This window comes from Rhea americana, unplaced genomic scaffold (genome assembly GCF_003343005.1).
Source record: "Rhea americana isolate MKP2758 unplaced genomic scaffold, rheAme1 scaffold_95, whole genome shotgun sequence".
Lineage (NCBI taxonomy): Eukaryota > Metazoa > Chordata > Aves > Rheiformes > Rheidae > Rhea > Rhea americana.
This window is the reverse complement of record NW_028187144.1, coordinates 1685521-1711882: the sequence shown is the minus strand read 5'-3', so window position 1 is coordinate 1711882 and position 26362 is coordinate 1685521. Positions and strand designations below refer to the sequence as shown.

The 26362-nt window shown below is 40.2% G+C and overlaps 1 protein-coding gene across 1 annotated transcript in view; it reads right to left on the bottom strand.

The window, feature by feature from the left end:
• Window positions 1-10806: 10806 nt before the first annotated feature.
• The window catches only part of KPNA3 (karyopherin subunit alpha 3), a 54469-nt gene continuing 38913 nt past the window's right edge, over window positions 10807-26362 (bottom strand). The window contains exons 8-17 of the mRNA XM_085324994.1: window positions 25102-25188; window positions 24547-24716; window positions 23370-23414; window positions 20523-20654; window positions 19182-19310; window positions 17269-17373; window positions 17065-17136; window positions 16805-16967; window positions 15698-15792; window positions 10807-13210 (exon numbers count right to left, since the gene is read on the bottom strand). Coding sequence (XP_085181120.1) covers window positions 13112-13210; window positions 15698-15792; window positions 16805-16967; window positions 17065-17136; window positions 17269-17373; window positions 19182-19310; window positions 20523-20654; window positions 23370-23414; window positions 24547-24716; window positions 25102-25188 — 1097 coding nt within the window. The 3' untranslated portion in view covers window positions 10807-13111. The remainder of the gene's footprint in view (window positions 13211-15697; window positions 15793-16804; window positions 16968-17064; window positions 17137-17268; window positions 17374-19181; window positions 19311-20522; window positions 20655-23369; window positions 23415-24546; window positions 24717-25101; window positions 25189-26362) is intronic.

Here is a 26362-nt window from a genome sequence, read left to right as displayed (position 1 = left end):
CAAGCCAGGCTCGGCTGCCCTCCAGACGGCCATCCTCTGCTGTTATTTCCAGCTCCCCTGGCCTCTTGCCCTTTTTCGGTTTATGGACTGGTTTCAGAAAAGATCACGCATGAACGTACAATGCATCACTTACTTACACACATGTGACGGCATATTTATATTGTTAGATCAACTATGTGACAACTGCTGCAAATAAGCATTAGCTCTGGAGCTGACCTAGAGTCTCAGCAGAGTAACACATCTTACACACCCACAAGCTGCCCAAACCTGGTGGAACCAGTCACCTCCATGTTGGAGAGACCTATTAAGTGCTTCAGCCTTACTCACAGAAATATCCAGCAAAATAGAGTCTGTAGGACACCTTGTCTATTGCCTATTCAGTCTATCTGGGCTGGACTCCTTGTTTTTTTATTATTACTATTTATATTGATATTTATTTTTCCTTTTAGGATAAGATGCAAAGCTGAAACTGGAGGGCAGGTCTGCATTAATGGTAAGAGAGAAAGCCTGCAGCCACTTCAGTTTTGTATGCATCTGAGTAGCCTTCTAGTGAGCAAAACCCAACCAATAAAAAAGGTAAGTATCAGCTTTGCTAGGGCTCTGCCTAACTGTCATCAGCTGTTCTTGCGCAAGGGTCTCTGGAAGCTGTTCCAGGAGCACATTTTTTTCTTCTGGTGTGTAAAGTTCAAGTGGAGCTGTCTAGTTAAACAGTCTTCCTTTCTTTTAATGGATTTTTTTCCCCTTTTGCCAGTCAGTCAGTCAGAAGACTGACTTTGCCTCACTTATGATAGTTAAGATGTAGTAAATACRCTGATGTAAAGAATTTTATAGGCTTTCACATCAGAAAAGGTTTATTTGGCTGTTGTCTTTCAAGGAGATACTAAAAATCACATTTGTGTACCCTTCCTCAAGTCTCCATTGCTACAGTCCAATGGGTAGTAAATGAAAGCTGGTGCTATGGACGTTATTATTACACTTTTTAAACTTAAGACCATCTAAAAAATCCTCAGTTGTCTCATTGCTTGTTTTTAAATGTGTGCTCTTGGGCTGTGATTCAGCAAATTCCGGGAGTAGCATTTGTTTCAAACCCAGTTTCCTCTTTGTCCTGCTGGGGGTGGATTTCCCTGCGAGAAGCCAGCAAACAAAAGGTCATTTATTTCTGTACATGGTGGGGAGGAAACTGGCCACACTGTTTCCCCACCTCTTCCTGCAAAAACTTTCACACCAGTCACTCAATGTTGTAAATAAAAATGAAATTTAGAGGCAGCAAAGCTGCAGTACTTGCACCAGCCAGGGCCCATGAGAGGGGGGCCAGGGCAAGCTCTGCTCTGCTGCTCTCTCCACTTGCGTCCCGCATCCCGAGCACAAAAGGCACAGAAGCCAAGGGACCAGCTGAACCAGACACGTGTAAGCACAGGAGAGCAACAGCCGGCTGCTAAGTGGTCTTAGCACGGCATCAAGTCAGGGTGAGATTCTGTAGCGCAGTTTGAGCGTGTGTGCATATTGATATCTGCCTTACTTGTTTCGGGTCTTTCTTTTCTGCTTATTATTTTTATCAGATTATGTTTTTCATGAAAACAGTACATAATTTTCCTTGGGACAATTTAAATTTGTGGAAATCAAGTGCTAAATGCTTGCCATGTGCTTACATGGCATATCAATGTCTAAATATCCTGAAGGTGAACTGAGCAGCCAAGAGGAAGCTCCGTCTCTCAGACTTTTAAAAATTAGACTAAAGCCTCCTATGGGAAATGGTGTAGCACAGGCATGAGAGCCAAAAGGATCTTGGTGCTCACGGGGGAGCCAAAATGCCCAGGGTCCCAGGTCCTAGGTCCCTCATTTGCAGTGAGAGTCTCTGTCCAATCCCATTGAATCTACTGAAGGAAAGACCTATAAAATCATGGTTCTTTGGGCCTGGGGGCTCTCAGTGCTCAAAACTCTGTTAATGATGATTAAAACTAAGAAATTTATTAGGCTGCGTTAATCTCCACTGTATTTTGAAATGAATGAGAGTGGTGGGGAAGGAAACAGAGAGGAAAGAAGGTTTTTAGACAGCAGAAGCCACCTGCTTTCGAGGAAGAACTTATCCATCCTAGAAAGGCTGAAGAAAAATGCACAGGTAAAATCCTCTTCTATTCATACCCATGTCTTTTACAATTTTTAAGGAACTAATTATCCAGCTGTTACCAGTGCTGTTATTAGCCTCAGTTCATAGAGGGCATCAGCTGGAATACAAAATTTAACCAGAAAGAAACAGTGACAGAACTAAAGAATTGTAAAAGGATATGACAAGAGTGTTTACAGGATGGTCTCAATAGAAGAAATCCTTCCAGCTGAAAGAAGTTACAATCTTCAGCCACATTAATATTTAAGAACTATAATATGCCATAACATAGGGCTTTAGTGCTCATTTGGCCTCAGTGATCTTGGCTAGGAGTATACTTAAACTGCACTAAACTATATAATGAATTATATAATGAACTTGTGTGCATGGCAAGGAGGATAAAAGCATGTCCTTAAACCTTTTCATATTTGCAGTTAATATATGCAGACTGAGCTGCCTTGGGCCTGCTGTAGATGGTTATATTTGCTTTTAACACCCAAGTTTCCAAGGCATCTGTTGTGTATTTATTCAACAGTCTGAACTGGACCAAGAGGCTTTTAGGAGATGGCAGTATCGAGGCAGAGACAAAAAAGCTCAAGTCATCTGTGCAACCAGACAGCCAGTAAATGAAAAAAAAAGAAACGTCTCTACTGCTGTCCCTCTGCATYGAACAACTGTCCTAGAGTCAAAAAAGAAAAAGAAAAAGAAAAAAGGCCCTGTATCGTATTGCCCCGTCAAAAAAGAGAAAATTCCTTAGTTCGTTGGTGTTTGGATATTGCAGCTCACATGGTATAAAACAGAGGTATTAGGGTCAGGACTCTGCAGTCTTTTAAACTCAGCAYGAACTGAGGGGTTGTCCTGCTGCTACTTTGCTCTGAATGTTTTGGCTCTGGATGTGCACATTTAATTCTACAGAATTATTTGCTTGGGGGTTAAAAAGGGCACTGAAAGGTTTCACCGCTGCCGAGTTCCCCAGAAGAAAACCTTGGCAGTTTTCCCCAAGGGAAGAGGTGGGCTCCTCTGGCAGTAAGTAGAGGTAGCCACAAGCCTTTGGTAGAGATCAGCAATTACAAACTCAGGTGCTGAGGTAGGGGCTGGGGAAGAAGGGGTTTCTCCTGAGTGGGAATCACAAACGTCTGAAACAGATTAGCCAACATCCTGGTTACCGAAAACACTCGCTTCCCTTGCAGCAGCCGTTTGGCAATATACCCCATCTCATGGGGCATCATGTGATCTACCCTGCTTGTTTTCTGGAATAAGGCTTTTCTAGAGACTCGTTCACTTCACGTAATTTATGCCACTGTTTGTTAGAGATTATCAAAATGATGTTGGCTCATAACATTTGAAAGAACAACACAGAGTTTACTTCTACTAGTTATTTTCTACCTTTTTTCTGTGTTGAAAAGTATGTAAAAGACGTAAAAAAAGAAGTAACAAGTCCTGCCCTGCTCTAATCATAAATCCTTGCAGTATGCTCCCAAGGTGACTCTTAAATGCTGTGGTGACAAAACTCCTCCCCTGTTCAAATGGAGCAGTGGTGATGGTAATAGGAATTAGTCAGATATAGGTAGGGAAATCAGATACTCCCGTCTGTTTTTTGGCAATTCTGTAGGAGCTGCTGCCACACAGACAGCATTAACCCCTTACGATGTGTGCCAGCTGGGAGGGCACGCTGGAATTCACAATTTTCATCTTCCTCAGCATCACAAAACGCAGCATCTGCAGTGATTTCTGAAGTACCATCACTTCTCGCTCAGCAGCAGACAAAAAGAGGTCCTTAAGACATTTCCCTGTCTCAAGTTCCTCACAGATTTGAAGTGTCCTTTGGGTAACAGGCCCCAGAGCCTACTCTGGTAGTTCAAAATCCCCTCCCAGCAGCTCTTCTGGTTGTTAACTCAGTTCCCTTGGTAAGTCTAGTATTGGCTGTCTCAAGGCTAAAAGGAGATTTTGTACCAGGCGCTTTCAAGTGGGATGTTTCTTTCTCTTTTTATTTTTTATGCAGTCAGTTTTTGGGGCATCTCTTTATTAAGTAAAACTATTGATTGAGGAATAGTCCCGCTGGTGTTTTCTCCCTTCCAGCTTTTTTTGTAACCAGCTCCCTGCCTTCGGTCTCTGCTGTTAGTGTCTCAAAACTTCATCAGCTCTCTTTAACTGGCTGTATATTTGGTCAGTATTCAGGTTTTAGTGTGAACTGCTTTTCCTTGGCCTTGCATCTGGTAACTATGGGCAAAATGTGGCCAAGTCACAGACTAATTCCATTTGAAAGGGACATCTGGCTCGATACAGGGCTTAAAGCAGGGCCACCTCCAAAGCTAGACCTTGCCRTGGCATTAGACCAGGTTGCTCAAGGCCTTGTCCATTGGTTTTGAACATCTCCGAGGATGGAGACTGAACACAGATTTATGTTTTAATTTCTGTCAAGGAATTTTCCCTTGGTTCCCAAAGAGAGGGAAAGCAGAGAACCAAAAAAATCCAACACTGCTAAAACCACAGCAGACAATTCTCTTCTCATGGGCTCACGTCACAATGTCCATATTTGAGCCCATCCGTGACTTCTACGATGACACCAAACTGTTTCAACTCAAGCGTTACCTTATTTCTGCTCTTGCTAATTGTCCTTGTTCCTCTGTAGTTGCCAAGTTTCGTCTCGACACTTTAGAAATACGGCCACACAGCAGCTCCATGAGCAAACGCTCGGCCGGGAGCCGCCGCTGAGCGATACTGCTGCGGGCTCTTCTGTAAAATGGGTTGAGCTGGGAGAGCAGGCGGCTATCGGAAAAGCCAAGCGGGATGGCCCTGCCGTTGCACTTCGCCTCCTAAACACGCATTTCCGAGACACGTCATCGGTGAGCGCCGGGCGGGCCTGCACGCTTCGGGTGCTCCCTCTTTGAGACCACGTGCATTAACAAGAGCCTGCGGCAGTCAAGTGCAAGAAGAACGCRTACGTTATTTCCACTAATACAGGATTTCTCCCAAATGAGCAGTTTTCCTCTGATTCTCCAAATGGGATGCAGCTCATTTCACTGACTGATCAATGCATGCCGGGTGGTTAAAGGATTTATTACAATAGGAACAGCTGCTTTTTTTTCCCTTCAGATAGGACCTGGAAGAAAAGACTGCCAAAAACCATTTTGTTMGAAAACAGACTGTATTGTACTGAGGAGTTTTATAATTACCACTTTGGTGTAGTTGTTGTGGTAGGTTAAYACCCTCCTCCTAAAGAAACTGTGAAAATCCCCCATAAAGGTTCACCACAAGCAAATTACCAGAATAACCGAGGAGCAAACCACATGTGATTGCACCCCTTAAAAATACTAATACCATGGCGAAACAGTATTAAAAATCAGTAATACAATTAGGATCATGACAAACAGCAAAGTACTATTAAATGTATTTTGGCATCGGAGGGTCAATTAATTGGCCTTAGCCTTATCTAAACTTCTGTCTGATACTTGACTTTTCGCAACGCGTTTCCTCGAGTCTCATCCAGGACTKCCTTGGGATCACTGCCCAGATACTGCTGGAAAACACCAGGTTCGTAGCGGGGGCTCGTCTGAGGCCGAGGCTCAGGTCCGGGCTCGGTCCAGAAGCAGAAACCTCCGCTCTGGGCTGGTATAACTCTTCCCRGGTCCAGAGCTCTCGTGCTTCAACCAGTGCAGCATGCGGGACTCCTTGCCCTGTTAATTGTTACGAGAACCTATTCCTTGGAAGTTCACAGAGCTCCCAAACTATCAAAGAAGTTACTCTTCTTCCTCAGGCCTCAGCTCCTTTTTTCTTTTCTTTTCTTTTCTTTTCTTTTCTTTTCTTTTCTTTTCTTTTCTTTTTCTTTTTCTTTTTCTTTTTCTTTTCTGCCTATACTGGCTAATCACATTTGGATGTGGCAGCGAGTTTTTTTTTTTTTTTTTTTTTTTTTTTTTTCCAGCAGGCCACAATTGTTCCCACAAATAAAACTCACTTGGCAAATAGCGGCTCTGCAGTAGCACCCTACTTGATTCAAGCTGGGCACGTACAGCCAACCAATATTTATTTTTCAACCGAGGAAGCGTCGAGACAGGGTTCTGAAGGCATCGGTTTCCACAGCGAGAGGACAAGTACACCTGGTCCCAAGCAGAGTTTAACTAGGGAGGGAAAAGTCTTTGGAAAGACCAAACTGGAAGTTTTCTTGGGAAGAAAAATATCATTTTAGAACAGGGCTGTGGCATCTTATTTCCAAAGAGCAGCCTCGAACCCAGAAGTACAAGCAGATAGCTTTGTAAATGGGATTTTTGTGCCCGGGGGAAATGCCAGGACGCTCTGCCCGGGTTGGCTCACTGGGGGGACTGACCTGAGCACCAGCATGTTTTTATGGTATCTGGGCACCATCTCAAGGCAGTCCTGGATGGGACTCAGGGAATCGCACTGTAAGAAAGCAAGTATCAGAAATCTCTGCTCCTTTCCTGAAAGCACGGGCTGCTGAGGCGACCGCGGGCTCGCAGCCCCCGCTCCCGCCGACGTGCTTGCCGGCGCCTGGAGGGCCGCGGGAAGCGTCCGACAGGCAAAGCGTCTCTTCGACGTTGCTTCTCAGCAGCGCAGCACCCAGCCTGCACACTGAGCAAGGGCCCGTTCTCCTCGCAGGAAAACATAGGTGCTTTACGCTTCATTATTTTCTGGGTTTTATCAGCATTTAGTAAGTCCTTCTTCTTGGTACCAGCGTAAACGAGGCTCGGAGCCAGAGGTCCTTGGCCAAACGTGGGCAGCTTTTCCAGAGACCCAAAGGCCAGACAGGAACGGGGCAGCAGGCGCCTGCTCACCCCAGTCTCTCCCAAAACAACCCACGCCCCAGCAGTAGTTCAGTTCAGACTTGCTGACATGCATTTTGGAGGGGGGAAAAACAGATTTACAGAGGAAACTCGAGTCCAGAAAGCAGAACGAGGAAAGCAAACAAATGCAGCTCAGGCTGGCTGCTGGGGCTGCCTTTAATGGCATTTATTGCTGCTCTCTTGCAGGTGAAAAATGCTGCGGGAAAGGCGCTGTGTGGAGGAGAAGAGCATCCCTGGTGCAGGAACGTACTTGCCATGCATTGCAAGACTGCATGTTGTAAAGCACATTATTCCCATAACGCTAGTACAAGCACAGCTCTAAAAACAGTGTCAACCTTTTAGAAAGGCAAAAAAGGTAACGTAGTAGTGTAAATAATACAGCTAAAGAAAAGAAAAGAAAAAAGAAAAGAAGAGAAAAGAAAAAACCCCCCAAAGCAATGACAGTAAGACAGTGTAGAAAGTTCCAGGGGGGAAAACAAATGCTACAATGCAACCCAGCAGTCTAGTTAGTTATTAACTACTGAGTCGAGAAAAAATAAGCATTCAGTGCCAGACTGACACTTTTGTCATGCCCTGCCCGGGTTTTCTAGGTTATTTCCACGTGGTCTGTGCTGCGGCGCTGTGCAGTCCCGGCATCGCTTGCATCCGTACGCAGCCGTTTGGCCCAGCACGCGCAGCCCCGTCGGAGCACGCTGGGGCCAACGCYGCAGCCCCAGCAAAGGTTTTCCCAGGAGTGGGAACCACCAGTGCTCTGTGAAAGTCTGATTTTTCAAAGATTTTAATGCAGCAAGAAGAAAATAATGTGTGTGGACGTTGCTTGCCCGCAGAGCTGCGGGAAAGCTCCGGCCTGGCCTTGCTCTTGCCCCTCTTTTAGGAGCTGGTGAACTACCGTGAGTGAGCTTGGAGCTGACAAACCACAGGTCACTGCGGCAGCAGAAAAAGAAAAGAAGAAAATCTAGCTTTTCTGCGCGAGCTGGAAGCACAAGCGGGTGATGTTTGCTGCTGCCCTCCCGAGCCCTCCGGCTGCAGCACCTGCCCTCTGCCGCAGAAAGGCCCTGGAGGGCGGAAGGGCGCTGGCGCCACGGCGCTCTCCAGCCACGGGACCCGTCTGCAGAGCAAATTCCTAGAAAATACTAAGGATGCTCCCATGGGCGAGGGGCGGCCAGTTTCGGTACCGAAGGCGGAAGCCAAAGGCCTGAGCTCAGTGATACGCAGGGGAGAGATCCCTCCTAAATGCACGACTTTCCCGTTCGGCGGCATTCGCCGKCTTTGGGAACTTGCCGTGAATCCACGGGGAGCCGCAACGGTCCGTTTGCTGCCGCCAGCGAGCGAGTGTCAGACAGGAGCTGCCGGGGCCGATCTCGGGCCGCCCGCAGGAAGCCTGTGCCTGGATCCGCCCCGGACACGCGCCTTCGTCAGCTGGTCCTCCCACGTTGGGGCAGACCGAGATGGTGTCCTTCTCCAGCGTATCTCAGCCTAGCACAGGATATTTCCTAGCATCCGAGACCAGCTTAACTCCCACTTGGCTTTATCATCGGACTAGGTCCAGTCTGAGCCCCCAACGTAGCGATACGTCCACGTGCAATGCCACAAACGGGGACGTTTTAACCTCTTGTAAAGTCAGCTTCTCCAAGGTGCGAACTTGCACCTTGCAAACCACTCAAAGCCTTTTGAAATAAATAAATAGCCACAACAAGGTAACTGTTCAGTTCCCAGAGACCTGTTTAGGCAGCGTTTTTGTTCACATCCAAATATAYGGGGAAAAAGTTAGGYGTTCTACTTGYGGGGTTTTTTTTGTTTTGTTTTGTTTTGTTTTTTTAATATTTGCTCTAAACCAGTGAAGGCAACAGCTCAGAGACATGAAACTGCTGCTTTTTGACCAAGTTATACATCTTTCTGAAAGTTTGTACGTGTTCAATTTAAACTCAAGAATTTGACAGCTCCCCCGAAGATTCCTTCTACGCATCTCCCGTTYGGGAGCGTTCCCGTGTGCAGCCACACTCAATAAAAACCCCAGCAAAACGCAAACTGCCCCCGCAGACCGATTCTCCCGCACCCATCTCGCAGCTGCGGGGCCTGGCCCAGACCTCCCCGCGGCCCTTTCTCCCGGGAGCCACGGTCAGCCCCGGCAATGAGAACAGCGAAACCTTAAACTGTGTTTTTGATGTTACAAAACCCAGGCGGTATCCGCCGTCCGGGGAGCCCTGCCGCAATGCCTAAGYGCGAAGCAAAGGGCAGCCAGAGCTGCAAAGCGGGTGGAGCAGAAAGGCGCAGCGGCCCCGGGCCTCGCTGCGGGGCAAGACGCGCGGCTTCGCCCCGCGGGGGCTCGGACAAACCTAGAACGGAGCTTGCCGTAGCCCCGGMCAAGTATTTTGTTTCATCCTCGCTCTTCCTAATGCACTGACCTTTCCATCTACAGGAGAACAGCCTAACAGTACTATTTTATACTATATACAGGAGATCTAGGGGTGCCAAATCCTACCGATATTTTACATGCCGGTTCAGCTGGCTCTGTGAGGTAGAATTAAATACATATGTACACATACGTACATATACATAAAAATATAAAGCCACTAAAGAAGATCAGCTTGCAAATAACTAAGACAGAAACACTGAGCTCCTTTATGCTTCATTTCAGCCTATTAGAAAAACCCGAACAACAAACCACAGCTTAGCCRTCCGTTTTCCACGGGACCCCGTTTAGGGATCCCAAGAGGGGATAGCTGAGCCGCCCGGCACAGCCCCGCGYGACCTCGGGCCCTGCCCTAGTCTGAAACAGACTCCAGATCCAGAGGATATTATGGATCAGCTTTTTTCCTCTAAAATGTTTCTTAAAGTATTCCARTGTAGGCTCTTTCAAGTCACCCAGGAAGGACCTGCTGCACCACAACACACTCCATAAACCACCTGCTTTTAGAGTTTCATTCTGTCAACTAAGTGTCAACTGAAACATCGGTTTTTGTCAACTGAAAGCTAAAGGAACCGAAGAGATTAAGTTACTCTTGGAGATGGGAGTTGGGTTATTTTGAAAATCTCAATTTTGGGCTTTTACATTCCTGCAGAAGAGCATTAGCAAAGATGAAGATCAGGCCTTGGAGGCTCCTCCCCGTCACCTCCGCGTGCGCGGAGCGAAAGGGCCTTCTCCGGGCCGGCTCCCATGACTCYCTCCCCAGGGACGCAGAAGACGACGAACCCGCTGCTGCGGAGCCGCAGGCGCCGTTGCAGCAGCTCAAGAGCTTTTCCTTCCCTGGCGCTGTCACGTAATTAAAACGGGACTGCACTAATCAGGCAGCCACCAGGCGATGCCAAGCCCTTTGGGAAGCTGCCGGCAGCGAGCCGGGAATTCGGGCTGCACCAACGGTCGGAGCATCTTGGGACGCGCGTTTCTGGAAGTGGAAAGGGATCATGAAAGCTTCTCCACGCTGCGGTGCACCGTCAAGCTTGTACCTGCAACGGCTGCTTAGCGCAGTTAGCGCATCAGCTGCAGAGCACTTACTTACCAGGGCTTCCCGTACAAGCTTGGGGTACATTTCCTTAAAAGACATAAAGCTCCRTACTAGAACAGCATCCAGAGTTTCAGTGATCACTGCGTCCGCTGACTTTATTCGTTGCTGTAACGTATTTCAAGCTTTGATGCGGAGTTCTGCTAACTAAAACCCAGTCACAGACAAAGCCCTCTAAGTCAATCTGTGAAGACTAAGCAGTTTTGCAATTTTCAAAATAAGTTCTTGAATTTTTTATAGTATTTGATAGCAGCTTTTTTATTGGTTACAAAACCTAAGCCCATATACAAAATTAGGAACACATTTAGATGCCTCTTTGAAAGAACGTTTTAGTCTATTTTAACTGATAGTTTAAAAAAATAATAAAAACAATGCAATTTTAAACACTGTTCTGAAAACGTAAAAGTGCAGCAATATACTTGGTTTCCTTTATTAACTATGAAATGGTGCAATCCCAATCAAAAGCTGATAAGGTCACAACAGAAAGAACTGCGCAAATGCTTTGTCTTGCCTTACTCAGTTCTCCCATGTTCACTTTTAATGTAATGCATTGAGTGCAAGAAAAAGATCAAATCTTCACAGTAGTGGAAAACTGTTATTTTAATATCAATTTGTATGTAATCTCTAGGATAATAGTGAGCGCAGGCTGAACAGGGCAACCTTCAGTCTATACGGCATATACGGAAACAAAATTGAGTTAGAAGGGGAAATATTTGTTCACAAGAACRTCTGCTGTAACTCTAATTTCACAAAAACTTTGTGACCTTACCTAACTTTGACTTTTTATTGTTTAGTTTTTTAGCGAACACCACACAGTTTCAAGATTTTAGACTATAGTGTGTGAAAAGGATGCAGTTACCATATGAAGCTTCAACTCAACTTCTGGGAAAAGAAAAAAGGCACAATGAACTTCAACTCAATTTTATGTGCACAAGAGTTGAAAAATCTGAGCCACCTTAAAGAGAAATTGATTCTAAAATTTATAAAACCTATAAATAATCAGAGGCCAAACCACTATATTAAAACAGATTATCTAGCAAGTAAAAATCTTGCAGTTTAAACATACGCTTGTATCCAGTTAAGATACAAGACAACTCACTCTTTAAAGTGGCTCCACCTTGGCAGATATATATTTAATGAATGCACACCTGCTATGCGTTGTTCATCAGTGGAAAAACAGCTGATCCACAAAGCTCTGATGGCATCTGTCCTTATCTTCATCACAGTAAATACAACCCACATCCAATAACTAAATTAGTTTAGATTTTTCTATCCCTTCACATCAATGCATTGGGAAGTTACACCCAGTAAACAACAGCAACAAAACCAGTTTGTGTGACAGCTTACAGAATTTCAAAATTATCCATCTTTACCCCAGCAATATCAAAATCCCTTTGAAAATGACTGGGTCAGACGATTTTCCAAAAGCAATGACCTCACATACCTTACGTAAAGTTATTTAATGTGCGCTGCACATCAGGTTTATGCTGAATAACTGCAGCTTCCATACAGCCTCACACATCAACCAGTTTGTATCTTTTTAATCATGTGAATAAGATTTGAGACTAATTTCTGAATTACTCTTCCAATACTCCAAGAATGAAGCTTTTATGACGCTTCTAAGTAGTTGCTGGTTTGTTGCCAACCACATCATCATAAGCACTGGTTACTAAGTAAAAAATAGTTTAAGACTAAATTACAGTAAACATGAAAGCTCCACAGTTTAAACCCAATATAAATCAACCATATCCAATTATCAATTTAAAACAAAATATATTGACTACTGAAAGTTGAAAGCAAGATTCTTTTTAAGTAAAACATTTTTGGACAGATTTTTTTTTCCTACAGTCTGGGACTCTTGCTTTCAGCTTAAACAGAAGTTCAAGTCCATAACAGGTTGTAGCTCAGGTAAAATACCATGCACAGCATTTGATTACTTCAAAACAGCAGGAACACACAGGCTGAAGTGAGTGGTCAAATAGGGCTCGCTGTTCTCAAAAATTAGGTATAATGGCAAAAGCTATACCAGTCCAAATCTACAGTTCATTCTCCAACCCTGGTTTCTGAGGCAGTTAATGAATACACATCAATTACTGATAGATGAAGTAGTTTTGTTTGTTTTTTAAACTTAAGTGTTTAATCAATTGCCAAGTGTTTTTTTTTTTTTTAAGTTACTTTTATTTCAGTTTCACCAATGAAATTCATTTGGCTTGCATTTTTAATCTATTCTTCCACATAAAGTATATGAAAATATGTTTGTGGAGGACGATGATGGAGGCCCAGAGCAAACTGGGCCCCTGTAAAGTCTTCCAAATATACGCATCATACCAAAGTGTCTTGATCCACAGCGCACCATTTTCCAAAGAAGCTACTTTTCCGTGGAAAGCCAATGTGCCACCACTATGGAATATTCTTAACAAAACTGCAGACTGCGGTTGTCAGGATGTGGCACCAGGAAAAAGGCAAAAAAAGGTAGTTGGGACTGTTAAAAAGAATTCTAAAACAGTTTAAGAGATCATGCATATGCATTTACAGTCCATGTGATAGTGACGTTTGGCAACTGCAAAGTGACCGATACATGGCTTGCTTTAGAAGCATCAAAACGAAGAGGCATGTGTGTCTTGGAGCCTTTTGTTTCTTCACTTGGTAGCCATCTGGTGGTGCTTCATATTGGTGTGGGACAGAGAAGCTGCATTTTATTGAACTTAAAAATTAAATTCTTTTGTTTGAAGGTTGGCCGTTGGGTCAAAATTGTAAGTACCTCCTTGAGTGGCTTCAGGAATGAGACTGGGATCTTCATCGATCTATAAAATACAAGAACAACAAAATTCATGAGAAGCTAATTTCTTGCGCAACTGAGTTCAGGTAGAAGAGATTCACAAATGTTTATCTATTTTTTTTAAATATTATTGTAATGAAATTATACTAGCTTTTCCAATTTAATTCTTCAATTAAGTATTAAAAGAAAAAAGAATCAGCTTATYCTGATAACATTAGGGAAACCAAAAATTGAAATGGCTAAGGATTGGGTTGCTGCTTGGTCAAAGAAGTTGCTATTTTGGTTGTGTGATTTAATTCTAAACATCAGTTTTCAGCTTTTCTTGAGTTGGCTAATCGCTAGCTGTGAAATCCAAAATTAGTTTTGTACTTTCTCCAATTTACTGCAACATGAAAATAACTTTTAGTGGCAGTTGATAGAAATAATTGTCTTGTAAAGCTTAGAAGAGTCATTAGTATCTCCCATCAGAAACTAAAGGAGTTATTCTAACTCATTTTAGAATTTTGTATTGCTCTTAACCACCATCTGAAATATTTTACCAAAAATACTTGATTACTATAGGAACATAGAATGAAAGACATCAGTATAGAAGAAGTAATTCTCAATTTCCTTAGAGCTATTATAAACTAGGTACTACTGACATAATTGTTTCTAGGAACAAAAATTAACATGGTCAGCAGCTTTAATATGCACAACTTCAACCCTCACCTATCCTCCTCCAAACCATCAGCTGAAATTATTCTCTGAACGGAAACACCTCTGCAAACCAGGCTGCAGGAAGCCGTATGCCTTGTCTCAAACCATGGCGCATTCTGAAGTGGGTAAGAGCCCTTTGGTGGAGGAAGGAGATGGTTTACAGGTTTCTGAGGTCCAGCATTAGACTACTATGGACTTCAGAACCRAATCACCAGAGGTCCTTATATTTCCCTAAATATCTAAATCAGAGGGAGAGATTAAGACCTTCAGGGAGAGCAACGATCTTCAGGAAGAAGACTAGAGCACGTCGTTCCCAAATGAAGATTGAATCCGGATTTAGAAGGCTTAGCAAATATTTCCACATTGATAAATTAGCCCTTCTGTCTTCTGTAGGGGTAGTACAAAGCAATATTGCTGAAGTTCACATGCACAATAAATCAAAGCCAGGAAGCTATTAGTGCTGGTGCTAAAGTAGATGTCAACTGCCTGTCCCTTTTATAAAGCTCAGCAAAGGAGCAGAAGGGATTAACAATAAGGGGGGAAATAGTTGCCTGCAACATCTTCCAAGAACACAGAAGCTCCTGAAGTGAGAGAAGACAGAAAACCCCCGGAAGTCAATCTTAACTGCCACCAAGCAGGCTAATATAATCAGTCTCTTGCCTCCTTAGGGTAATTTGGATTTTTATTCTCTTGCACTGGTCCTCAGAGTGATGATGCTTCATTTTGTCACTTACAGTTATTTCCTTANAAAAAAAAAAAAAAAAAAAAAAAAAAAAAACTATGCCTATTTTAATTACTATCTCCCTATCACAGATTTTCTAAAGTTTCTAGTAAGCCAGAAACCTCAGAAAACATGGGTGATAGTACAAGCAATAACCTGAAGCCAAGTCTCAGTAATCTAAGTAAAGGAGGTACATCCAGCAAATTTACGTAAAAGTAACCTACGACTAACTAATATAATTTAAATGCTCAAAAGGGAGCACAAACCACAAGAGGTTTCCACTAGCACCAATCAGACTGTGCTTTTAAGTTAACCACAGAAGTCTTAGAGCCATTACAAATATTAGACACTGCCCACAGAATCATTACAAGCATAAGGATTATATTGTAAACTTAACCGGTGATTAACTTTGTAGCCGCACAATGGGCCTATGAATTGAAAAATAAGTCCTAAAGTTAGAGCTAACACCTGGATAGTTCAATTTAATAGATTTCCTAGCCAGAAGAACTAAAGACAGTTCTGCTAAGCTTCGTAAGTGCAAACACCTGGCAGGCCTAGGAAACACCATTGTTAGTCCTCTTCAAATGATTTGGTGAAGTGCCTCTGAGGCAAGCTCGTAGAGCCCAAAGGGTTAAAATATTTAACCAGGACACAGCAAAATACCAGATGGCCCAGATCAAACACCTGCAGAAAGTTTTTCTGTTCTGTTCTTGAATGACTCTTTCCAATAAAGAATGCAGACTGACTAATTACAGAGCTGAAATACAGAAATCTATCTGAAAGTAAGGATTCACTCCCCACCTTCCAAGAAAGGAGATTGATTTAAGAGAAAGTAAAAAGGACAGACAGAGGACTGTTAGGCTCTAATGTCATATACATTGACATGTAATTCCTTGTGTGTCAAATGTTAGGTCAACATCTACCAATTTATACTTTTAATTAAGGAGAGGTGTACTGAGAAAGGATGAGGAAAAATTACTTTACAGACAACCTACGTTAATGACAGTTGGAAAAAGAATAAAGAAAYGACAATGTACTTGCTAGGGAAACAGTAACAGTACAGTGCATACAAACTTTGGTCTTTAGCATACTTACATCATCACCGGAGAAATACTGATCTATGATTTCAAATGCTAGTTTATAAATGTCTTCATTCTCATGCTGCTGCAAGGCTTCAATTTTCTCTAACCCTGGATAAACAAAATGGAGAAGAATTTAATATGTTTACATTGAAGTGAGTTATTGACTACCTTGAAGAAATTAAGCTTTGAGAAAAATAATGAAACATTAGTATTGAAGCATACTAGAAAAGATGAAGACCAATTTCCAAATACTATCTACAAAATAGGTATTTTTGTCTCTCAGGGAAAAATCGTAGGTTATGAACCTTTGCATGCTATAGTATATCCAATTCTACAAACACGAGCGACTGCAACCTTCTGTCTTTTATACAAGTTAGATGAAACCCTCTGTACGCAACTTATTTTTATTTATTTATTTTTTTTAACTTCTGCTGTATGGGAATTAGCTTTTGTTTCAGTCACTGTTCTTTCTGCATACCACTAAGAGGAACTGGCTTCATTTATGTATTGTATAAAAGTATTAAATAACAAACAAGGTGAGAAAAGTTTCCCACCAAGAGCGGTTTAAAATCCTAGACTCATTTAAAAACTGATTATCATATATACAGGAGAAAAACTTCCAAAATAGCAAGGTCTTAAACATCCATTTACTTCTACCTTATCATAATACATTAATAAGCATGTGCTAAAACTAGTATTGCAATAACCAAGTCTGACTCCTCAGCCTGCTTTGGTCTGTAGTAAAATTATAATACCAATATCTGCTTCCAAGGCAATGAACTGAAGCAAGAATTCACATGTTTTACTGCAGAACCGAGTGCATGCAATCATCAAATGAAAAAAATGCAATTCTCATTTAAGTTATTTAACACACAACTGTACCTAAAAAAAATCATACAGAAAGCTACTACACTGATTGCCTCCAACATGGCAGTTACTGAAAATAAAATAAACTACAAAGAAATAAAGGGTGCCATTTCTCTCACTACAGTAGTCTCAACTTGCTGATTCAAACAGCCCATGGTAAAAAATGCTGCAATAAACATCAACAGCAGTAAATAAGGGCAGGACAGATTGATATTCAGGAAATTAATTTTTTTAAAGCCTGAAAAGCACTTACCTCCACACTCTTCTATAATTTCAGCTATTGTGCTAGCCTCATCGCCAGCCATTATCAGAATGTTTTTCAGACCATCCAGCACCACCTGTACCACTTGAGAATCCTTCACTGAGAGTAGATTGCAGAATGGTGGGATTACATTTTGCTGTACAAGGTATTCAACCTAAATAATGGAAAAAAGTATGCTTTCAGCATTCTGCTTCCACAAATGGCTGCACGTATAAGGTTTTAGTGACAATTTGAAATCCAACTACACATACCTGATCTTTTCTCCCACTTATTGTCAGATTACTAATTGCCCAAGCAGCTTCCTTTTGTGTTCCAAAGTCTCCCTGAAGAATCAAATTAATAGCTCATTAAAATCAGCATAGAAACATCTGTACAGATTATTAAAAATCACAGGCTCCTCATGTCAGATTTATAAAAAGAGGATGACAACTTGCATAGCTGATCGTTTGACTGACCTTAGCCAGCTGGTGTATGATCATAGGGATTAGCCCAGCATCTATTACAGCCTGAACTTGCTGCTGGTTTCCTGCTGTGATATTGGAAAGGAACCAAACTGCTTCCTACAGTTGGACAAAATAAAGAAGTGGAACATTTTAAAAAACTTTATAACTAGTCAATAGATTAAAAAAACCCACCCAAACCAAACCACCTCAAACGCCCAAATTATATCATGGCCAATCACTAAATAAAGCTTCTAGCTTTCTTCCCCAACAACACTTCTACCATACAAATTTTTACTGTACCACAAAAGGCAAACACACAGGAGATCAATGCAAAATTAATGCGGTTAATTCTTTAGGTCAGATTCTTATTTACACAATGAGCTTCTCTATGCCTTTGCAGCAATACAGGCTTACGTCTTATATCCACTTTGCTTGGTTGGAGTCATGGCCATGTTTTAAATTTTACATCAGTTTGGCAAAGAAAATAAAAATCTCGAAAGAAAGAAAGAAAGAAAGAAAGATTTATCCTCTAACATTTGGCCTGACAGCTTAGTAGTAGCTCTCTGTATTTATATAAACGACAGCCAGTTCTACATCCTCATTTTCCTGAAACAGGAAGTAGAGCTAACAAAGCTCATTTGAGGTCTCTTACTAAGTATCAGACTGGACTCTTTACTTGGCATTTTTTCCTCAGGTAGTTTCCTCAGGTATCAGCATAACTAACAATCTCATGATAGGTACAAATTCCTGGTTGTAAAGGAGTTTATTTGTCAAGAGAAGCCAGAACAACAAATTAAAAAAAGCTCTAATCTTAACTAAACCCAGATTTTTAAAAAGCCAACTAATAGTCAATTATGAAAGACTGCAAAAAAAAAAAAAAATCAAAACAAAAAACAACCCTGAGTCCAAACTCCAGGGATGTATATCTGTCTTTTATTTGCATTTTCCCCTCATAACTTACACTTAAAACTCAAAGGCATTTAGAGACTCCCTTTACATAAAAATACTCTCTTTCTTGTCATTCAAAAGGAGATCCTTACGGTTATTTTCTGAGTGCTAGGAGGGCAAGCAAAAAGAAATCAGAAAGGTTAGAACTGACAAAGATAACTTCTTCAGAGTGCTTTGCAGTTGACAGGTCCTGAAGAAGCAGAGATTCCTCTCTAATAGGTTCCTTCTTAATGGTACACTAAATAGAGAAATCATGTAAGCTAAATACAAAAGGCCAGAGGAAAGAGAAAAGCCTCCTCCGCAGCCAGTATCATCTTTGCAGCAGAATGTTCCATGAAGAATATCAAAAAATGCAACTACCACCAAATATGGAAAAGAGGGCACTGATCACTTGTTTTCCTCCAACTCCCCTATTACATCTACTCCTGGTAGCAGCAAAATTCCCAGTGACACACTAGATGGGGAAAGGAAGGAGAGGAATTGCTAGGCTAGCTTTCACAAACGGATGGTAGTATTCCCCTGCTCCTTTGAAGTTTAGGATGGACAAGAGAGGAGAGCAAACATTATCAAAACATGCTGGTTCATCAAACCACTTTGTTCTGTGGAGTGGAGAAGCTGGAACATCCTACCCTTCTTACTGGACTCAAATGAAAGTTACAATCCTTAGTTATGAATAACTATAATCAAATTATTCAGCCTGCAAAAAGTATCACACTTCAAAGCTAAGAGCATTAAGTCACCTCAAAGCACCTCAAGCACTGGATATCAACATCAATGTATGGATCCCCAATGCACCTGTTAAAACCCTTTGCCTTTAGACCTGAGTGAGTATCAGCGTGAAAGGTTGTTTCTTTATACAGAATTGCTCATATCTCAGCAATAATAACTGTAAGAAATTCTTCTGTAGCATGCTATAGTCTACTGTTTTATTTTTTAACCAAAAAGATTAAGTTAGGAAGAAACAAACCATAACATACCTTGTTTATCTTCTCTTTTGGATGCGTCAGTAGATTTGGGAAATGAGACAAAACATCACAATTGAGAACAACTTGTGTTTGTTCATCAGTACCAGTTACTATGTTGCCTACTGCTCTCAGTGCCGCWGTCTGAACATTCAAAGCAAAGAGGGTGGGAGGAAAAAAAAGCATGTTAAAGACATCCATGTTACTTAGGCCAACAAAGATCATTTAAAAACATGCTTCCCTCAGAAAAAAAAAAAAGGAAAAGAAAAGAAAAAGAAAAAAAGCACTCTGTAAAATACAATTTAGCACTTCATCCTTCAAGCTGTATTCAGAAAAACGGGCACTGTTTCATCAGAACTGAAACACACAGTACAGCATTCTACTGAATATAAGCACTGCAGTTCAACTCAAAAAAGTGCCAAGATTATAAATTAAAAAGATGTTAAAACAAAAGATACGTTAGAGGAATTAATTCACCATGTGTCTGACCTGAGATACATTTCGTGTTTCTAGGMTTTGACTGCAACTCTCAAGGTTGTTTACTTCTCCATTCAAATCTCTATTACAGACTTTTAAAAAGCATAACTATTTTTCTTCCTTTTGACTCTCAATTGACTTTCAGAAGTGAACTTTTTTATCTTTATGTATTAGTCATTAAATGCTTTACAACTGACAGAACTGACTGAACTTAAAACTGACTGGTCTCATAGATTTCAAGGCAGCCAAATCTCATCTAAAGTACAAACTAAGCAAACATGACAGATACATAGATGTGTAAAAACAATGGCCGGTTTTAAAAAACCAAGTATACATTACATAACTTTCAGTTTCCCTTTTTGTTGAAATTAGGTAAAGAAGATCAGTTAACCTATCTTTTGAAGCTAACTAGAAATTTATTTTACTAAAAAGACTCCCTGTCTGCAAATACTTCAGCATTCAAAAGGTCTTAAAATAATAATTGACTTCCATGACTATTTGGACAGAATATGCAGCAACTACATAGGCAGTTACAGAAAAGATTATGTGTACTTTTAAATTCTGGAAAATGTAAAACCTATTTATATTTTCATTAAGTATTTGAGGAGTACAAAAAGAATGCACCCTGGACAATTGCACAATGGAGGTTAATGTTTAACCTATCACTTCATTAAAATCAAACTAATCTCAAACCAAACAGTTTTAATATAGTTTTAAGTAATCTTTTTACCTTAGTGTGGATAACATTTCTGTTCACTTCTACCTACAGCAAATAGAGCTAAACACTCATCTAAGTACCCCACTAATAAATATTCCAGGACAGACTGTTCAGCAAATAGCTTACAAAAGACTATTCAGTGGAAACAGCACCAGACTTACTTGAACTTTAACCTCCTGATGGCTCAGAAGGGGAACTAGAAAAGGTACAACTCCTGAATCAATCACCATTTGTATCTGTTCGTTACCACCATCTGTTAAGTAGGACAAAGCCCAAACAGTGTCCACAAGAATCTACAAGTCGGAAAAAACACAATTTACACAATGAGCAATAAAATCCCTACAACAGAGGCTTAATTGAGTGAGCAATATTCCACATATTTAGGGGAGCGAGAAGAGCATGCAATTTAGTTACAAGGGAAACTCAAATATTACAGGGACAGTAAATTAGTAAAAAGTTAGATTATTACATACAACTTTGAAAACGGGGAACCATTTGCTCCATCTTAATAATTTGTATGTGTATTTGTATGCCCTCTCTACAAAAAATTATTTAATTAAATACCACATGTTGATGCACAGTTACAACCTCACAAAGGTAAATTGTTCAGCTTCATTTGTATTTCAAAGATAGACAACCAGCTCAAGCAAATAACTCTGCTAGTGATTTTCTCAGGACCATAAACACCCAGCCACCTAGCACTGCTGTAATTTCTGCTAGAGGTACTGTTTTTTGGTTGTAAAACGTGTAAGCTGTCTGGTAGGTCTTTGGATCCATCTATTGACATTTATCGTTTCTGATCGATACTGGTGATTTGAAGTCAAACTGCAAACTCTATTCTGCATGTGTGCCTGCTTTGCTCTCACATTGTGATTAAAATCCACAGGAAATCCAGGAAAGGCATTCTTACACCAACCAAAAGACTAACAACTATTGTAAGGATTCAACTGTCCAGGTAAAGAAAAAACACAAAGCCAAAGAAGTGACTATCACCTAGGGCACTCTCAGAACCTTAAAGAGAATAGTGACTTATCAAGTCAATGATGATTTGATAAGGATGACTTCAGATCCTCAAAAAAAGAAGAAAAGTTACAAAAGTTACAGCCATTTTAGAGAAAGTATATGAAGCAGAAGCAAAGCCAACAGAAAGAGTGACATCCCATCACTTCAAGACGATGTAGGAAACTGCAAGAAGAGAAAACTGGACCCCACTGAAGACATCATCCATAGAGGTACATGCATCTACATATTTCTTTGCAAATTTTTGATGTTAACTAAAGCAAAGCAGGTGCTCTCTGGAATTTTTCCTGGAACAATACAACTTGTCCTTGTAACTAATGCAGACCTCATCTGCTCTTCACATAAAGCATCTGCATCTTATTTTTAAAACAACCAGACAAACCCATCTGAAATTCCAAGCTATTAAGATAGTAAAATACTACTTGAAATGCAGGAAATTTTGAAGTCCTGATCCACAGGCTGCTTCTACCCAGCTCCATACGTCAGGCAGCACAAATCTAATGCTTTTCTAACCAAGCCTGCTGCTGCCGTGCACCCACTAATGTCACAGACACAGCAGAACATGCTGCAGTGGAACCAATACCACAGCAGAAGCAGTGAGAGATGGTGCCTCACCTATTTGCTGCCCCATGGACCTGTTGGTGATGAGAGCAGCAGCTGCCAGAAGCGCTCACAGGACTGTTGGCTGACCCACCTGCATCACTGACTCATCTCCAAAGATAGGTTTGTTGCTCCAGTACAGAGAGGCTGAGACCACACTGGTACCTCCAAACTAGCACCTGACTCTCAGGATCAATAAGGGCACCCTACCTGAGGTTAGTCAAAACCTGGCATTACATAATCTCCCATCTACTTTAAGAAGCTCTCACACACTCATTGCTTCCAAAAAGCTCTCAGATTTGGCAGGAAAAAAAAAAGCCAATAGCTTAGAAGCATTTTTGGTCTGTTCTATGAAATTCCATTCAGGTTTGTCCAAATTACAGACTATAAAGCTACCATTTGCTGTCTGTCTCCCACTCGCCTTGCTCTGGAAAACCCTGGCAAAATCCCAAATTAAACTGTTTTGCAAAAATTTTATGGAGCCAAGCCCACTACACCCTTAAAAGAACAGCAAAAGCACCACTGTCTCATTCTAGAAATTACCAAAGACAGTTACACTAATCCTATTCCCTATGCCCAGACCCACTGTAAGGGCTCAATTTCTGCTTCTCTAAATTGAGGGTCACTACAGAGAGCAAGAGGCCACGGCATTATAAAGTCCTGATGGGAGGAGGCTCTGAAAAGTAGTTGATTATCCTTTAGTTATTCAGACTTTATTTTCTAAAGTCCCAATTTCATGCTTCAGGATGTAAGTCCATCTCGCTAGGATTTTACTCAGAAAGTTTATGTAAACTCATAACAATGGGAAGTACTGAAGGTTTGGCATTAGTATCCTGAAGAAAAGCTGTCAAAGGTTCCACAAAACAGAAGAGTTTACTTGTATTCATTTAAATATATTTTCATATGCAATTTCTCCAGTTAAACAGGTGGTCAGTCAGGCACCCAAAAGGTAACAGAAGTTAGATTTACCCAAGTGATCACAATATATGATTGGAGTGAAATACAGTATTACACACTCCACCCTACAAATATTGTATTTCATCCAGTCATAATTACAACTTGGGGCATAATTAAAGTGAAGCTGATGGAAAAGCAGATGCTTCTTAAATTTCTAGTGGCCAATTCTACAATATAAGTTTTTTTTTTCTTTTTTGTGTTTAATACAGATTGCTACAAAAAGTATAAAAAGAATTTCAGAAAAAAATTAAAGTGTTTGCACTTTCTTTTTTATCCTCTGAGTGACAATTATCATCTTAGTATTTTAATTGTGCATTTACTCTAAGTTAACACACACACAAAATTTTGCTGTTTAAATACAATCTTCAAGCATTTTCTCTCTAGAGAAAACACAAAGAATTCAAATATTTAAAACTTTAAAAATTACTTACGTTTATATCTGTATGGTAAATGAGAACACACAATGCTGGTAAAATCTGAAAAAAAGTCCATCAGTCATTACAGTAGAATAAAATTTGCTGTACAAACTTGAATCCAAGGAGGGCAGTCACAAAGTTTAACTTGAGACTGCAGCAACGTATTACACTCATGCACTTTCCAGCAATTGGACAGTCACTCTAAGCTATGTATAAAAATATTCTGATGTAAAATTTGTAAATATACAAAATAGTACTATACTTCAAAGGTGCACAGAGAGCTGCCTACGCTTTGAGGGAAAATAAGCAAACATCTCCCTGCTATTTATGAAAGCTTAAAAGTTACCACACAATACACTAAAAATATTAGCCTAATATTAATACCTAAAATCCTCTTAGATTGAAGTAAAATTATATTTTTGTATTCATATATGCAGAAGATGTAAAATTGAGTCATGGTAAAGCTGCCTAAAACAGAACTTCTTTATTTGGTAAAGTCCCAATTATAAAACTTTCCTTCTTCTCCGCTTCATTTTAAAAATTTCATTAAAGTTTGCTTTGTTACAACTTTATACCTTACATGGCTCGAAAGACTACATACATACTTTGAAATTTATCTGAAGATGAAGAGCTTTATGTGCAAGCATAGCTAGTAAAATAGCATCACTTTTTTATTAGCTGTGCCTACTTTGAACTATATTTGCTCTTCTTACTAGTCTAAAAGATTTTTCAGATGCTTGTATTCTCCTGTGGGGACTTGACGTGGACCACACATTAGCAACTATTCAAAATGCTAGAACTACATTACATTCACAAGTTCATTTACATTTCCTCTTGCTAAAAATAATTACATTTATATACACAGAATCATGTTCACAGCAGCCTTTTTTGATAAAAACATTAAATGCTGAGTATGTTCACACTTGCTATAGCATTAATTTTTATTGTGTCTGTTTTAATATATGCCTAATCAGTCTTCAATCATATTCATCACTTCCAAATGTTATAGGTAGCTTTACTATAAACCCAATAAGAAAGATCAAGCTGGTCTAAATTATTTCACTTAATAACCAGTAAGTGGCACAAGACAGTGTCAAAAAACATGCATATATTCGTAGTATGACAATGTAAAACATTTGGCCTCTAGCCCAGAGTATATAAATTATCTGTCTCATTGTAATTCTTTATTTACCTCCTGAACTGTCTCCATAGGCGGTGGGGGGTCCTTATTCCTGCAGAGATTTACAATGACCCATGTGACGTTCCGAAGGAAGGTGATGGGAATGGAGGGATTGATGAAGGACAGAAGAGGTTTGACAACTCCCAGTGATATGACATAATCTCTACACTGAGGACCATCACCTACAGAAATGAAAATTGTTGTAAAAGAAATTACATTAAAAATGGAAAATTTTGAAATGTATGCAATGACATGTTGGGATACTGAAATTCTATGTTTCCTCACCAGCAGTCTACTACTAAAAGTTGATGTTCAGTTAAATATACATACGTACAGATATGTATATTTTAGAAGACACAAAATTTATCCTGTTAACATTTTGTGTATTAAGTGATGCTAGGCCTCAAAAAAAACAGTACCTATATAATTCTGGCCACATAAAAAATATATTAAGCCACAGAATTTAGAGGAAACATAGTCTCATATGATAATGCCAATGTTCAAAAGTCAAATTCTAACAGGAAATGATCCCTGAATTCAAATAATTTTAAAAGTAACAACAGTTACCTATAATATTTCCGAGAGCCCAGACAGCTTGCTCACAAACATTCTGATGTGGTGAATGAAGTAGTCTCAAAAAGAGGGGTACTGCATCTATAGAACGCAAAGATTGAATTTGTTTTACTGGAAGATGGTACTAGCACAATATTTTCATCCATTAATATGAAACACTTTCTCTACCATGAATTATTATACTAAGATACATGTTTTTGTTGCGAAGAACATATAAAAAACTCAGTTAATCATTTCTATAAAAAAATAGAGAAATGAAAATCTAGATTTGAGAAAATGATCAACAATTAAACAGCAATGCTCCCCACTAAACATTTCCCCATGCTTCTCATAATATGCATGAGCCTTAGTATATCCTAAACCAAACATAAAGATGCTAGACTTAACATCCTGGTAATTCAGATTTTCCAGTTATCCATGATTGCAATACATATCTAGCAGTATGACCAGCCTACTTGTTTAAATACACTTCAAATCTTGACTTTTAAGAAAATATCGTCCTCCCAAGAGTTATAGTTAGTTTTTGTACACAGTGACGATACATATCCATCTGCCATACAGTCCTAAGATATGTTTTAACTTGCTCTTACATAAGACAGACAACATATCGGATTAAAAATTTGCATTTCAATGTCTGCTGAATTAAGCATTTAAGAGATCCCAGGAATCATCTCTCTACCTTTCTCATGAGATATTTCCTCTCGGACAACCCATATTCTTTGAAAGATGGGGGAATATTTATAGCAGTTTTTTAAATCTATACATTGTCATACTCATCCTACAGTCTTTTGAGCAAAGAAAAATAGACCTATTTATATACTAGTGAATGAAAGAATACTTCCCTATAGATACTGTAAATACTAACATGCCCACCTACAGACTTCAAAAAACCTGTAATACAATTTGTGAGCAACTGTGAATCAATATTCTGTTGACAATTTAATGTGATAATGAGCTAAAATACTGAAAAATACAGAGTTATGATAAAGAATAAAGACAACTTAAAATTCCTTGTCCATCCCAGATGAGTAATTCAGCAATTGCATACAGCTGATAAATTAGGAGGGATAGCAACAAAACATTGCTTAAGARCAATCTTTCTGTATTTTCTTGTAACAGCCATCCCGCTTCCATCAGCTTAAGTGGAATATTCCAGTTTCCCTTTCTCGGTGACTATGGAGATTATGCTTCAGCCATACAYGCACTCAACATACTTCACAGAGTGGAGAGACAAATACGTAGTTTATATTAGATT